Below are 16159 nucleotides of genomic sequence, written 5' to 3' on the forward strand. Positions count from 1 at the left end.
CTAGTTTGAAATTGTTTTGATTCAATTATAACGTTAAGCATATATGGCATTCGACGGCAGAGGAAGAGTGCGGTTTTTCTTTCTATTTTGTGAATTAAAGACACAGATGGAGTAATGGCGAACTCACTTACGCCCGCCAAATTTACATAATAAATCTATTTTCAATGGATTTTACGTTCTTATCCATCTCTTTTTCGTTAAGGAAACTTATCTCCATCGAGCGCTGCCTTTGCGCATTCTATTTTGCTATCAATAGAACCATTATTGTACTTCAGTCTGCAAGCCACCCAACTATCCCCCCGCAAGTCTGTATTTTTCCTTTATCCTTGGGTCTGCAGCTCTGCGAATATTTGGTTAAGAACTGTGGATGTGGATGTGTGCACCCAGTACGACTATCTGTGTGAGCGCCAGAGCCATATTTGTTTCGCATAAAGATGTACGAACTATCTGTATCTCAATAAGCGAGTGTTGGCGCCCATGTGTGCAGATGTTTAACGCTTCAATGGAAACTTAAAGCTCACATGCCTCCATTACTTAACACATCCGTTTGACTTGGCAATTTAAATGATTTTCAATGGGATGCTTTTAAAAACAAAAACTACTTCAAAATGGAAATGCATTTTTATCGAGCTGGTATTATATCTTAGAGCACTGGCGATAAATTCTTACCTGTTTCGCTACGGATTCGAATTAAAACACATCAGTCGTAATTTTTATAATTTTTGCAACTTTATTATTATTTAAATTTTTATTTCATCTTAGTGCCTGCAAGTTGTTTTGCTGGACACTTTGGTTATAAACCATTAAATAAATTTTTCTTCTCTTCTCTCAAGTGGTTTTTAATTTTACTTTTTTATGGTTTTTACTATACTTCAATTAGTCCGAATTTGTTAATGCTAAGTCCCTTTCGCACAATCGTTACACATTTTCTAACGCAATAGAATTCATGAGATTTGGTTTTAGTAGTATCCTTTTGTTTTGCCAGTTATGCAGCACTCTATATATTATTTATATACTATATATATATTTGTTGTATTATTTTGCTAATTATTCTAAGTGTACACCATTACATTAATATATAGATTTAATTTTAGATGTATGTATATGCATACAGAAGCTATAAACTTATACATTCTCAATGGGGCTGTAAATGGTTTCCGTGTTCCGTTTTTCGTTATAGTTTTCTTTTCGCGTTTGTTTTCACTGCCGCTTAATGTGTTTATATAATTTACAAGTATTTTAATAAGCGCCGTAAATTGTTTGCCATTTTCGTGCTGTTTCACTTTAATGAGCTGTTCCATTGCTTAATTTTCCCATCCTGTTTTTCTCGGGTATCATTGCCATTTTAGTTACCATTTTGGGCAATTGTTTGTAAATAGTTATTATTCAGAACGGAAAAAAAACAGTGAATACAAAAACTAAAAGTAATGAATATCTGTTATGCTTTCAATGCGCATTTCAATTGCCCGCTTAACTCCTAATGGAATTTTTAACTATTCTCGCAGCTGTAAATTTGTATAGCTATATAGAGGAAATTATTGTTTTTTATTTTGTGTGGGCTTATATACGCATTTAATTTTAATAGCTATATAAATATTTATTTAGTTACATAACAAAGTACCTGCATGCTTACAATTAACAGTTTAATTTAATTTTGCTTTTGTTTCGTTTGTTTTCTGTCGACCAAAGCTTAGTTCAGTTTTAGTATGAGTTTAGTTTACGTCTATTGTTTTCTCGGGGTAGTTGTACAGCTTTAATTTTACAAATCTCTGCCAAAACTTAAAGGAACAGCTCCCTTTCACCTGTACATGATTTGATTTCATGGTTGCCATTTTCCTTGGACTTGTGTTTCTTCTTTTGGTTTTCTGTTTGGTTAAAAACTGCATTCTCATATTAATACTTAAGAAAACTAAAATATATTTATGGGAGTGTTTGTTTGTACGTGTAGAGTAGTACTTTTAATTCTGCAACTAGTTTTATTTACACACAATACACAATTATAATTCAGTCTTTGGAAGAATAACATTCATGTTCATTTTTATTTTCGCATTCAGAATACTCTTAGTTTTTCCTATTTTTATTCTACCATAATTTTTTATACTAACGCCAACAGAAGGAAGAGAAGGAAACTTGTTCGTAACTCGTGTAGTTTTGATTGGTCCTAATTAGTTGCTAAACACATATTGACATGGAAAAAAATATAACTTCATCTACAATTTTAAGTATTAAATTGGAAAAGAAATGTAACTTTAAAGACCAATACATACTCAGTTAAATAATACATAAAATAATACAGATAAATGATATTTCAAGAAACTCCAACTCTAATTTAGCACGAAATGCCTACTATGCAATAGAAAATAAACTCTGAAAACACTCGCTGAACACTTTGCAGATCCGTTGAAATTCCAAGTTAACTTTCCTTGATAAAGAGTTCGACAACAATCTACACTTGGTTAACTATTTACAGTGTAATTTTTAAAAACCAACTAGCAACAAAGTTTAGCGGAGCGAAGCATCTGTGCGTATTGGATAGACACAGCTCTAACTCCTGACACACACAATTACCATATAGCTACCATATAGCCTATGTACTTTATATATAGACCCAGCTGAAACGAATGGGGAAAGGATTTGGGGTTCCAGGAATGAGGTGGCTGTGCGTTTAGAGATCACATTTAAAACGCACGGTCAATTAATGTCACACACGCAGTTCGTCCATCAGCGGATGTTGCTGCTGTTGCTGCTGCTGCTGCTGGTGTTGCTGCTGCTGGTGTTGCTGTTGCTGATGCTGCTGCTGCTGGTGTTGCTGGTGCTGCGTGGTGGAGGCCACAATCACCGGCACAGTGGGTGGCGTGGGCACGACCAGTCCACCGGCCGTGGTCAGCACAGTGGTCATGCTTTGATTATGATGATTCTGCAAGTGTTGCTGATGGGTGACCACATGTTGCTGCTGCTGCTGTTGCTGTTGCTGCTGCTGGGCGGGCGAGTGCTGCTGGGCCTGGGCCTGCGTTTGCTTCATGCAGCTCTTCTTGGTCAGGGTGCCGCACTGATTGCCCATTACTTGGAGGGCGTGTGGCGGCGGCATTTGCACCACCCCGGAAACGCCCACCGCCCCGCTGACCGAACCACCGCCGCCCGGATCCTGCAGCGATTTCATGTGTTTCGGTGGAGGCGGCGCTCGGTGGGGTATGTCTGCGAATTCCGGCGGCGGCAGCTGGTGGTGCTGCATGGCATGGTGGTGCGACAGTAGCGTGGCGGGATCGCTCTTCGCGTGTATGGTCAGAGTTTCCAGATCGCCGCATATGTTGTTCGGCATCTGTCCGTTCTCCTGCCTCTTCAGCTTGGTTTGGGGTCTGGGTTCGCTTAGTCTGGTCTTGTCTCTTTGGTAGTAGACGCCCGCGAAGATCAACACATTCAGGATCAGAAGCGAGCATCCTATGGCGATGGTCACACTCAAGGCTGTGGAGTACGCCGCAAAGCCATCGTTGTCCTGTGAGGCACTGGCCGCCCCACCTGCGTGATCGCCGTCCATCATATCGTCCGGATATATCTTACCGCCTCCGTAGCGAGTACCGTTCCTTTGCAGCGACGAAGACGGCGAACTGAGATTTAGCAGCGAGAACACCTGGTTGGTGAAAATCGTAAAGTTTGCCATGGCTGCCGCGTTCGCAGCCCGTGAAATGTACGGCGGATTCAGGGGCTTCACGGAGGCATCGCTGGGTATGTTGTTGTCCTCATCGTCATCGTCGTGGAGTTGGTGGTGTGCGGCGGGCACATTATCACCTCCTGGCTTATGCAGATCCGGGATGAGATTTAGCCAGAAGGAGAGGCGATGTGCTCTATAGTGATTCTTGAGCTTTGGCTTGGTGTCTATGGGAAACATGTGAAATACAAAAAGGAAACGAAATCCTCGTTTAATTTATTGCGTAAGGCGCTCATTAGAGTTTCAGCATCACATTAATTGAAAATGCATTAGACTTAGACAAATCTAATATGCATACTAACCAAAATTGAGGTATTTCTTGTGCACACTTTCGTAGGCTGTCCACTCGATTGTTTTATAGCGACTACGTTCCTGACGACTCCCATGCTCCGTTTCCATTTGCTCATTTGGATTGCTGCGAATGGGGAAAAGTGTGTGTTTAGTACTGGTCATGGATGGAAAGTGCTAATTTATTTATATTTGAGTGGGGTGCACGGGAAGAACATAAGTCTAGTTAACACAATTGCCCAAAATTAAGGCGAAACAAGATATTTCTCAGTGTGAGTGGCCGCAGCATTCACAACTGCACTTACCCCGTTCGCACAAAGTTGGACCAGTAGAACATCACAACTTCCGATAGACTGATTTCGGTTTTCGTGTAGTTGCGCGTGAAGTGATTAAAACCGCCGACTAGCGGGGCACCGAAGATGTAGGGCAGGTCCTCGCCGTGAATGCATCCCTGGCGCTGCAAAATGCCGGAAAACCAGAAACCAAATTAAGTGCCAACCATCACATCCCTGACCCTAATCATATTAAAGCATCTGCATCTCAGTTTCCAACTCATTGGGGTATTTGTGAGAACTAAGAGCAGGGGCCTACACACAATCCTATTGAAGTATTCGCAAAACATGTTAATGTACTTTAAAGGTAAACTAAGAGGTTGGCAATGGATTTATTTATAAAGACGGCCTCCATTTATTAAAGCAATTCATTGATATTATTGTTAATTTGCACTGCAAATTTCCAAGCTAAACTTGAACTCACCTGAGGATAATCACCGAATCGCGTCTGGTAGTCAAACACGTACAGGTACGAGTTCCGATGATCCGCCGAGTGCAAATCCACCGTTTGAGCCGCCGGAGCCACCACCTGAGCATCGCTGAGCGCCTCCAGTGTTTCGTCCCTGCGGAAAATGTGGGAAAAAGCACAACATTAAAATCAAATATCAAGTTTTCAATATTTGCCCGCCGGCGCCCTTCAGCTCGCTTCCAATTTTCCGGCTATTTTGCCATTGCTCTTCGCCAATCGAGCTGTGTTCAAGTGCGCAACTAACAAGCCACTTTGAGTGCTGCCACTTTGGTTGATGTGGCTCGTATTTACCTGTTTACCGAGTGGAGCCCTCAACGCTGGCCTAAGCCTATTTCGGTTTAAGTTTTTTTGCGCCCGTCCGCCGTCCGATTTTCCGCATTTCCCTTATTTTTGTCTATCTCTGCCCTTTACGTTTTTTTTTTTTAGTTTGCTTAGTAGTCGAAATGCAGCAGCGGAAAATTTGAATAAAACCCATTTGGCGCATTTGCATACATATCTTTTCAGTGCAGCGAAGATGGAACCACCAGGAGCTCTTTGTGTCCCTCGCCTTTTTATTATTTGGGTTGTCCTGGCACATTTCGTGCTTAATGCTGAGAGTTCTTTAATGTTCGAAACTATTTCCAGTGCGATAAATAAATTTGTGACTAAGCCTTTAAGTGAACTGCCTACAAAAACTGGACAGTGCATTGTTAATAAGTTATCAGTTGGTAGTAAGTGAACTGCCTACAAAAACTGGACAGTGCATTGTTAATAAGTTATCAGTTGGATTCTGTTGATATTGGATGTTAAATCAACTGCTAAGTTGCAAGAACATATCTTTACTTTGTTGTTCTATGACTGATCCACTTGACTGTTGTGAAACTATATCCATACCCATATTTTCTTTTGATCAGTGAAGAATAGTATTTTCTTCAGCTGTGATTGGTATTATTCACTTCATTAATTGCTGTTGTTGCACCCATATATTTAATCAGAACTCTCTTAAGAAACGCGCCTGGTGGCAGGATGGCAAATCCATCTCTTGTATTGCTGACACTCAAACGGAATGGCACTTCGCTCCACCCCACCGCCTGCATTTCCATCCTCGGCACCTGTGATCAGTGCTCCAGGGAAATGCGGCCTTGGCGGAGTTGGAGCGTGAAACGTTTGCCGTGCTTCATTGCAGGCCACTTAACGCACGTCCGCACAACTCCGGGAAATGCTTGGTAGTGGGCTGCGAAAGGCTGTATTAAGTATACGCCACGCGTTGCAGTGGGGGAAATCAATTTGTTTGGCGTATTTCTTTGGAAATATTGAAATGTAATTCCGCATAAATTATGCAAACACAAATAAATTGTTTGAGGAAATGGAAACGAGAGTCGAAATATACATTGGACATGATATGAATGCATTCTGCGTGTGCTGGCTGCGCTGTCACTTTGACCTAGTCGCAAACATAAATATTGATTGAAATCGAAAAATGAAAAGCAAATCATATATTTGATTGGGCTTGTGTGCTAGCAATTTCCATGCCACTTATGCGACCCGTTTGCGGACAAATTGCAGCCAAACATTATTTATGAAGAGTGGCAGGCTGGCTGCCTGGCTGGCCGGGCGACAGAAATGGACAAAAAATTTGCATTTCATTTGCCACAAGATTGAAATCAAGATTCATTTAAGCCCCTTTAATTGAAACCTGCTTGGGAAGCGGGCGAGCACCGGAGCAGCAGATCGGGCATGTCACTGCGTATTTAATTAAGAACGAAATATTTATTTGGCACACACAAGCCACCTGGCTCCTTGAAATCTCCGTCTTCACCATTCCGCCCGGCCGGAATCTCGGGTTCGAGGGGCTTGGGTTCGCATACAAACGCAATTACTCACCGGATATTAATTGGATGCTGCACGGGCCTCTCCCAATCCGTATACTCATTGACAATCGTGGCGAATATCTCGTTCAAATGGAACGTGTACGTGTTCCGTACGTAGGCCTTTAAAATTCTCGACCGTCGATCCGCCTCGATTCCATATTGCACGTCGCCCGAATTGAAGCTGAAAAAGGCCTCGGCACGTGTCACGCCGGCCATCAGGTCGTATCTGCGAAAATGTGATTGAGAAAGAGGAGTCAAATTGGGTACTCGAAAAATGGTCTCGAGGAATTCGGCTAAGCCTTACAAATAAGTTGGAAGTTGTTCTCTGAGTATTTGGGCTTGAATTGGTATTGAATTGAACTTAACTAAACCCTTGCATAGAGTTTATAATATATATTCTTATCTCCTTTTTAATTCGGAAAATTGAAAATATTATTGGTTTCTGTGTACTATTAAATGGCTTGTGCGAGAGGTGTCAGATTCCCCATTTGATAACCCATTGCTAGGAGCAGGTTGCTCCAATAAGTTAGGACCACCTGAGTGGTCTCCCACGAATTAAGAAATAAACCAAGGGTCCTGGTCAAGTGCTCTGTCGGACTTAAGTTATGCTTTGTAATTACAAATTTGCAACCAACAAATTGCATTCCTCAAGCATCAATTCACATTTATCTCTCTGCCACAATAATTTGGCCCGAAAACTTTAGATCCATTCATTTGTTAAGCAAGTTGAAGCACGCCCTTGCAGCTAACCGCACTCTTGATAGATACAAAACTTTGAAGCAACTCTTGGCCAAAAGCAGCTGGGCAAGTATATGCTGATACTTCTTGCAGCATTTGCAATTTTAAATTTATTTTTGCCCTATTTGTTTACGCACAGCGTGCGATGGACTTAGACGAAGGGAGAGATTGGTCGGTCGGTTGAAAGTTTTGCGCTTTATATTTGGCAAATTTTATTTGCTCTTTGTGCATGTGTTTAATGGAATTCCTTTGGATATTCGTTGTGCGTGTGTGCTCCGCAAATTGCTTTTAAATGTGCACAAAGAAATATTTATACTCCTTTGGCAGGGCGACCGACTAATAGCCCCCAGGACATTGACAGTTTACAAAGCGCACGGAGATAAATTCACGTTAGACCGACCGACACAATGCAACGCTGCACTCGAGTTGCAGCTCAAAGCCAAAACCCCAAAGTGCTGCAGTTTTCAACTCAAAAAGAGTTCTCATTAACTATTGACTGTGCGTTTGATTGGCCGGCAGTTCAATTCCCTGTTAATTATCTATTCAATTGCAGTTCGCAGTGGTGCTTGACTTGAAATGCAGCTAGCCAGTGATTGGAAATACTATATGCACATAGATAAGTAGTTAGTTACCCTGTTTATTGGATTATAGTCAGAGATAAGCTACGCACCAATGATTATTATTAAAAATATTTTAGTTCGTAAATGTTGTTAATACATACCCTATTTACTGATCCATGCTACTTATTAAAATAAATATACTAATATTTTAGTTTTATTTTAAAGTGAAATATCGTAAGAATACCCCTTTCTTTGGCAACACTACCCTATTTCCACCTTTCAGTGAGTTTGTATTACTCCCATCACCATGGCAAACAGCAGAGCCGCACATCAATTATGGCATCGCAGCTAATTAGCTGTTAATAATATATATTAACATTGTAAAATGGCTCAGACACAAAGTGCATAAATCAAGTGGCCCACACCACTGGGCCACAGAAATCTACAAAAGCCACAATGGCCAGCAGCGAGTTGAGCATTACAAAATGTAGCCCAACATTTGCGTGCCTAATGTGCATAAATTAATTATATGCAAGTGAGCCCAAAGCAGGTTTGTGGCCAAATCTTATCGCTGGCTAAACTAACTGCTCGTGCCGTGGCAAAAGTCAAGATAAAGCGCCTTTGACATCCGACAAAGCAAACACAAGCTTGCCAAAAGAAGTCGAAACTTTAAATTAATTATAGTCCATACTCTGTTTACTCGAAGTCATGCACTGGGAAAAAACAGCATGATGATTGTACAGACATTACTTAAAATGAGCATCTATCATATGAAGTTTATTTAAACTAAATTGTTTATTGCATTTTTATATTAAGATTCAAAAATATTAAGTACAACCACAGTAAGATAAAAGCACAATATAATGTTGAAGGTATTTTCAACGTATTTTAGCTTTGTGTAATCACACCATATGTACGTTTTTGTGTAGGGGCAGGAGTTCAGGTAAAAATAATTAAGCATTTGCTGGCCTGGCCTAACTTACCTTGACAACTTGTTAATGGCAGTTTTCCTCATTAATACTGCATTAATTAAAAAGTCCGCCGCGCGTTGTGAAAGCGTGAGTGTTGTTGGGCATTCGTGCAACCATATGTGTGAGGAAACATCGTGTTCATCATCGCCAAGATCATCATCATCATCAGGAGCAAAAGCCGTCGGAGTCGTGTTGGGATGAAAAGTGTAGAGGGAAAACCATCGCATTATAATTTATTTTAATTATGCAAAGGAAATGAAAGTAATTTGCGAGTTAACGAAAACCGCGTTCAGATGCACTAATACCAAATGTAATGAATTTAATTAATCCCTTTTCATTTTTTGTCGTAATTAAATGAAACAAAACTTTTTGTTATAGTGGGGTATTTTCCAGTAGCACACTGCAGTTTATCAAAACTAAATAAGTGAATTTCACCACTACCAACAGGGACTATAAATGATACATTTTTATCAATGGCACACATTTTTCATTTCATTTTAATCTTGCATAAAACTATGATGGAATTCGAAACCCACCGATATTCTCGAGTTGTCCCGGTGTTCCCCAGCCACCCGCAGCTGCGATACCCGCCTCTCCGCCCAATCCGTTGCCAGCGGCCGTGGAGGCTTGAGCCTGCGCTTGGGCTGCCGGAGATCCTGGGGCGGGGGGCACATAGTCACCGCCGTCGATGACCACTCCGTCGATGCTGGGCCCAAAGGCGAAGCCAAACTCCGGCGGACGAATGGGCACGCTGAGCAGCTGGTCCAGAGTCTTCTCGCGCAGGCATTTCATGAGGTGGGCGTGCGGAAGGTCGGAGGCGCAGTTCACGTGGTGGGCCACGATGGCGGCGTACTTGGCCGGATTACTGACCAGTGACCAGGGGGCCAGACCGGATCCGGACATTAAGATGGCCCGGTTGAAGAGCAGGCCTAGAAAATGAGACAGAGCACAGGGAAAAATTAGCTCGGAGTTCTTAGGAAGTAATATTATATTAGTCTAAGGAAAACTATTTGATAAGATACTATTAGTATTTACATAAAATTAGAAGATATAGAAGATATCTTTATTTTACATTAATAGATAGATAGCTTAAGATATTTAGCTATTTCTATATTTTTTGTTATTTATGAATCAGGTTACAAAGTACATTATCGTAACAGTATACCTAAAAGAATTGAGCAAATTAAAACGATAACTCTTTTAAAGTGAAGTGGATAAACTTATTACTTTTCCGAGTGAAAATTGATATGGGTACTGCCACATGCAAGTATGTTGCCACGGTCAGTTTGATATTGGGGTAGTACTCACCCTCCGGCACGGCCATCGACGAGATGAGGAAGTGAACGCAAGCGGCTCCAGTTCCGTGTCCTGCGAGCGTGATGCTGTTGGGATCCCCGCCGAAGGCCGCGATGTTCTCCTTGAGCCAGTGCAGCGCCGCAATGATGTCCATTAGGCCGTAATTGGCCGGCAGCTTGGAGTAGCGGTCCGTGTTGGCATTCAGAAAGCCTGCAAATAGTTGCCGGGGTTTCCCGCACTTAATCAGCAGTTTTCCTTGCCGCCTGATTGGCTCGCGAATGGAAATTTAATCGATTCGCCGCGTACTCGTGCAGTCAGTCGTTGGTCGCTTTGCCTATTTAAAATGTCAAACGCCACTCTTTTTTCCCGCTCTCCCGCGCGCGGAAAATGTGCAAAGTCACGCGTGCAAATCATGATGTCAGCACTTCCGTTTCCTCTGCAACAACAGAGGCGGCGGCAGCAGCAGCAGCAGCAGAGGGGGTAAGCAGATTCAGGGAGGGGTGTCGAAAGGCCGAAGGAAATGGGTGGGGTTGGCGCCAAATGAGGTCACACTTATTTCGTCAGTGCATTTGAATTTACACAGGGTATCGGGCAATGCACAGTGGTCAATTGAGCTGCCGGAAACTGAACTATGTAATGTATCCTTAAAGGTGATTGATCACGACGGTCTATTTGTCGAATAAGTTCCTGAATTAAGTGGGGATGCTATTTGAAGCGTTTGATAAGTTTAATGGTTTCCTTTACAATTAATTTACCTTGAAAGGTACAATTCAAAAAACGTTTGCCTTTCAAATTCAACACCCACTGTGCCGTTGGCGAATTTCGAGCCAGACTGCAGCAGTTGGATTATGGAATAAATGTACGCCTGGTAGCTGCTGCAGTTGCTACAGCGGAAGTGCAGTTGACGTTGCAGCTGGATGGGATGGATGGGAAGGGAGGTTGAAAGGAGTTTTAATGGAGGCTGAAAGGCTGGGAAGAGGGTCGATTGGTTGGCGCACGTTCGCTCCATTGCACTGACCTCACTCGCCTGTCCGTCCGGCTGTCCTTCGTCCATTCGGTCATGCACTCGGCATATCAATTAGCATTAGGATTTGAGTGTGCAGAGCACTTACCCAGCACTCCGAGGCGATAATTTATGGTTACCACCAATATTTGTCCATAGCTGGCCAGCACGGATCCGTCGTAGGGATTGCCGCTGTTCCATTCATATGATTCGCCGTGCACGAAGACCAGCACCGGATACTTGGCGGGACTTCCACTTCCAGCCGACGAGGAGGACGTTGACGACGATGAGGAGGAAGAGCTGGAGCCTCCACTTCCCGATGACGAGGAGCCGGTAGACGAAGACGATGAACTGCCCGAGGAGTCACGCGATCCAACTGTTAAGTACACGGAAACAAATTATTGGTAAAAAATTCAAGGCATATTTTTGAGGGCAATTATTTAGTTATTTGAAATTTACTTCGGATTTTTAAATGTTGAAAAACAGTATATCAATCTTATATCAAAAACTATGAAAAACCAACAATGTGTAATTTTATATTTTAGCGTTCAATGCAGAATTTTCTCACTGCATTGACATGAAAAAGAAATGTTAATTAACGCCATTTCAATTGAAGGAAACGATGGAGATAAATTTTATAATGGGAAAGCTGAAATTGATTGTCTTTCCGGTGGAAATCCGGCAGAAATATATTAAGTTTCCAATGAGGGAAATAATTGCGGTAGCAGAGAATCATGGTCTCCGTCTTTAAACCGCTGCCCAAGAAGCCAAGACCATTAATCAACTCTGCCTACGAAAATAGGTAAACAAGGCATTAAATCAGGCTCGATTCAGAGACAAATGAGCGTCTAAGCCCTGAAAATAGCCAAATAAGACGCAAACAACTCTTTTCCCGTTTGGCTTCTGTGACGAAAGCCCCAAGTCATCGAAGGCTCTCCTGGTCTAGTGGATCCTAATCGGAACGGACACGTTTTGGAGCTTAAGATATTTACGTATCGAAAGGCTTTTTCCTTAAGAAGAAAAAAGTAGGGCAGTGAATTGATCCCTTTTTGCTGACGTGTATGTAAAGTAATCCTCACATAGGTGTGAGCCTTTGAAGTCGCACATTTGGGGATTAAGGTGTATAAGTTGTTCCTATTTGACAGTCGGTTTTTTCATTTATCTTAGCTTGTTATGATGGAATTAAAAAAACACTAAGCCGTCAATATTATATAATTATTTACAAAATACATAAAAGTAACTACATCTGAAATAAAGAAAAAGTAAATGAGAATCATATATAATAATACAGTCAAATTCAAGGAGAAATATTGTTATTAAAGTTTAAGCTGTAACTTGAAACATAAAGAAATAAGACGTCACTTTAAGGTTAGCTACAAGTAAAACTAAACTCACTTAGAAGCAGAGAACACGAAATCGCTTGCAAAATGCAAACATAAATTTATCTTTGGAAAAGAAGGAAACGAGGAGGAAAGCATAGTTTGTGCAGCTGCATCTTTTGTAGATACATATCGCATGTATCTGAGTGCACGCTTGTATCTGAGCTAGTCAACATCGGGCGGAGTCGCCCCACAAGTCACCACCCACCGAACAAAAGCCCTAACAACAAGCATAACAAAAGCAATATGAGCACGGGTTTCTCGCCTGCTGCCCACATAGAAAGTTCCTCGCTGGAACAAAAGAACCTGCTTATCAAAGCGGAAAAAGAGTTGAGGAGGCGTTGGGGTTTGGGTTTGCTATATGGATGTTATGGGGGGTTCTGCTACCAAGAGTTAGAAGAAGTGGCGAAACGAGCACCACATAAAGGCCAAAGGAGGAAAGCAAGTTACTGTGTCAGTGACTTTTATAAATAGCGCGAACAAAGACTGACTCGTGGCACGTGTGTGGACCTTGGGCAAAGAATTGGGTAGGGGGTTTCACATCACATATAGATAGGTAGCTATTGAAACCTGGCCAAAACCCACTGCTGAATAGTCGTTGTGTGTTAACGTGCCACGAAATGGAAACCAAAGTCAATATGTGTGAAAAATTTTCTCGCCTTGATGTCACTGCGGTGTCACAATTCTCGCATTTCCAGCTAATTCAGTGATTTTCTCCGAAATACAAAAAGCGTTTGCTATTTTCAATGACTTTAAAATCGTGCTTCATGCACACGTTCTAAATTACTATGGGCTAAGATGCCATCCATAATTTTTCTTCCTAAGCATTAAAACTGTAATAAGCTTAGACCACATCAAGTATTCGTTTATTTGTTAATTGTTCTTAAGAAATTCGTAAGAATTTTGGAGTTCTATTAAATAAAATATATATATTATACGTACTTCAACTCAAGAGAAGGAAATGTTATTCCATTCTTGTTTATCTTTGGTCACACTGATTTCGTAATTTAAATTAAAAAGCTGTTTACAGTATCTTCAACACTTACATATCCTTTAAAGTACATCGTACTTAAGCGTTCAAATAGTTTGCCAATTCAGAATGTAGAATTTTAATGCAGCAAATGACGCCGTAAAATTAATACAAATTTCTATATTAGTTCCAAGAATCTTTTTAAATGTAACAAGCTATAAATTCCATGAAGGACGCAAAAATTCAAAGCCCCCAGTCATTACAGTAATTTGAGGCCAGAAAGGTTCTGACCAAAACGAGGGGTGAAGGGGAAGCCACGTAACATGCAAACAGCATTTAAAACTTGTCTCCAAAACTTCCGACCACCCGCACAAAAACCCGGCCAGAAAACTTTTGTTGTCATTTCAACAAAAATGGCGACGTTTTCTGCAAGTTGTAGGCCCCTGGGGGATGCTACTTACAACAACCAGAGAGAAAGGAATTAAACTTTTATGACTGCCCCCGAGAAGAAGTCAGTACACACATAGTGCACTGAGAAAAACCAGGCAATAGTTTAGAAAATAATTCTTTATTAGGACTGCTGAAAGCGAAAAACATTTCTTTTGAAAAAAATGTATTTCACATTGGGTCAACAAAAATGCAATGGATCGAAAGCTGAACTCATATAACACGTATGAGTAACACAGAACATAGTAATTTATTTTTATAAGACAAATGTTGGGCAAATATTATTAATTTATTATTTGTATTGTGTATCAATTTGAATCTTATAAAATTTCAGTGCACCATCAGCTCGCAGTCAGACATAAGTTTAGCAGGAACCGCCTACAACAACTGCCCGCCTTAAAAAAGTTGTACAATAGTTTTGCTGGGTGCTTTGCAAAAAGTTTGCTCCGCATAATTCTGGCAAATGTAAATATTTTGTAGGAGCGCGTCTACAAATGTGTGTTGCCGGAAAACTAATGCGACTTTCGGGGCCCACTGTCGGGCTTGTTAATAAGTTGAACATGTTTTAATTTACATGATTTACATCACGCTGAGCTCGGGTTGCCATTTATTCATTCAGTCAGTGCCATATTATTTGCGACCGGCAAATCACAACTTCGATGTCGTCAAGTTTTCAGGCAGTCTCAACTGAAAGTTGCTCCGAAAGTCGGCAACTCCCACTTTCGGAGCAGTGTTATTTTGACTGGCATAAATTTAATCAAATTTGTGGCATGTGCCAAATGTGCGCTTTCCCTTTTTAATAGCAGCCATGTTGCCGCAACTCTCGAAAAAATGTTGACAGTGTCTGAATAAATGACTCTATGTGATTGACTGTGCTAAATCAGCACTCACAAACAAAAGGCCACTGGCGAAAAGATAAAAACGTGTGGTAGGATTACAATTTTGAGCTTAGATTTAAAGTATTCACATGCTCAATTTTGACTTAAATTTTTTTTAAATTAAAGTGTTTCCACTTTATATAAAACTGGGTAGCTACTTTAATGAAAGCTTCTGCATACTTGTCTCTACTTTTTAATATTAAATTAAAATATATATTAGCTTTGTTTATTGTTTATTCATACACTTTATATTTGTGTGCGGAACTCGCTTTCACAGTTTTCGCAAATAAAGTTTAGTTGACACACCGAAAATGTAGAACAATTTGTTGATAATCAAGTTGGTGCTATTGAAATTCATTCTCAAGTATGCGCACACAATATTGAATTGCTTGTTTTATGGCACACATTTTCACACCCACAACAAAATCAATGAACAAAAAAAAGTATCAAAATAAAAGCAGGAGACGAGGAGGAAAACTGTGTCTGAAAACAGCCTTCAGCCAAAAAGTAGGTGAAATCAATATCCTCAACTCATTTTGCTTGGCCTGCTGGCAGCCGCATTGTCGTCGTAGTTTCTAGACTTTTCCCAACCTTAGAGATACCCTTTTATTTCCTGCTCCCCAAACAATGCCACTTGGGTTCGATGAAAGATGCTGCAGAAATCTAGTTCATTTCAGTTTATCGCAATTCTTGCGAGGAAATTTCATTTCGTTGAGCTTCAAGTTTAGTGTCGTCCATTGTTATACACCAAGTACATTCATTCAAGTACAGCAAGTTCTGGTCAAGGGGCATTATTTAGCTGTGTTCTCGAAGTATATTGCTTCGGAAAACTAAAATAAAAACTCAGGTCTGTTTAATACATATTTTAACAATGCTCTCGTGCAGATTCATTGTTTGCTGTATTTTTAGAAATTTTTTTAATTTTCTGCTGCCAATTGTTGAGTTTAAAGTGTTTATCCCAAAAAATTCCCGATCTTCGTCAGTTTATTTTCCGTCAGATTTGTTCGTGCTTTTTGTTTCCACTCTGTATCGATTTAATAAATTGCAGAGCCACTGGGTCTTCAATATAAGGTTCATTGGGCTCTTGGTCCGTGGAAATGTTTCGCCGAGCTCTGAGTTATCCAGGTGACACAGTTACGGTCACGTAAGTTTTCCTTTTCTATCATTATTTTTTCGTCATTTTGCACTTTTTGGCCAAGCTGCTGGTCCCCTTAACTCCTCAACCGAAGTTGTCCCAGAGCTGTTTTCCCCGTCCTTCTGGCTTTAGGTGGC

General features: G+C 40.9%; 1 protein-coding gene across 2 annotated transcripts in view; it reads right to left on the bottom strand.

Annotated features, from left to right (window-relative positions):
- Window positions 1-707: 707 nt before the first annotated feature.
- LOC6614274 (neuroligin-3) overlaps window positions 708-16159 on the bottom strand; it is a 69906-nt gene continuing 54454 nt past the window's right edge. For both annotated transcript variants that reach the window (XM_032722183.1, XM_032722184.1), the window contains exons 5-13: window positions 11323-11589; window positions 10223-10420; window positions 9451-9843; window positions 8927-8963; window positions 6659-6871; window positions 4751-4889; window positions 4300-4451; window positions 4009-4121; window positions 708-3873 (exon numbers count right to left, since the gene is read on the bottom strand). In XM_032722183.1, coding sequence (XP_032578074.1) covers window positions 2702-3873; window positions 4009-4121; window positions 4300-4451; window positions 4751-4889; window positions 6659-6871; window positions 8927-8963; window positions 9451-9843; window positions 10223-10420; window positions 11323-11589 — 2684 coding nt within the window. In that variant the 3' untranslated portion in view covers window positions 708-2701. The remainder of the gene's footprint in view (window positions 3874-4008; window positions 4122-4299; window positions 4452-4750; window positions 4890-6658; window positions 6872-8926; window positions 8964-9450; window positions 9844-10222; window positions 10421-11322; window positions 11590-16159) is intronic.

This window comes from Drosophila sechellia, chromosome 3R (assembly GCF_004382195.2).
Source record: "Drosophila sechellia strain sech25 chromosome 3R, ASM438219v1, whole genome shotgun sequence".
In the NCBI taxonomy this organism is placed as follows: Eukaryota; Metazoa; Arthropoda; class Insecta; order Diptera; family Drosophilidae; genus Drosophila; species Drosophila sechellia.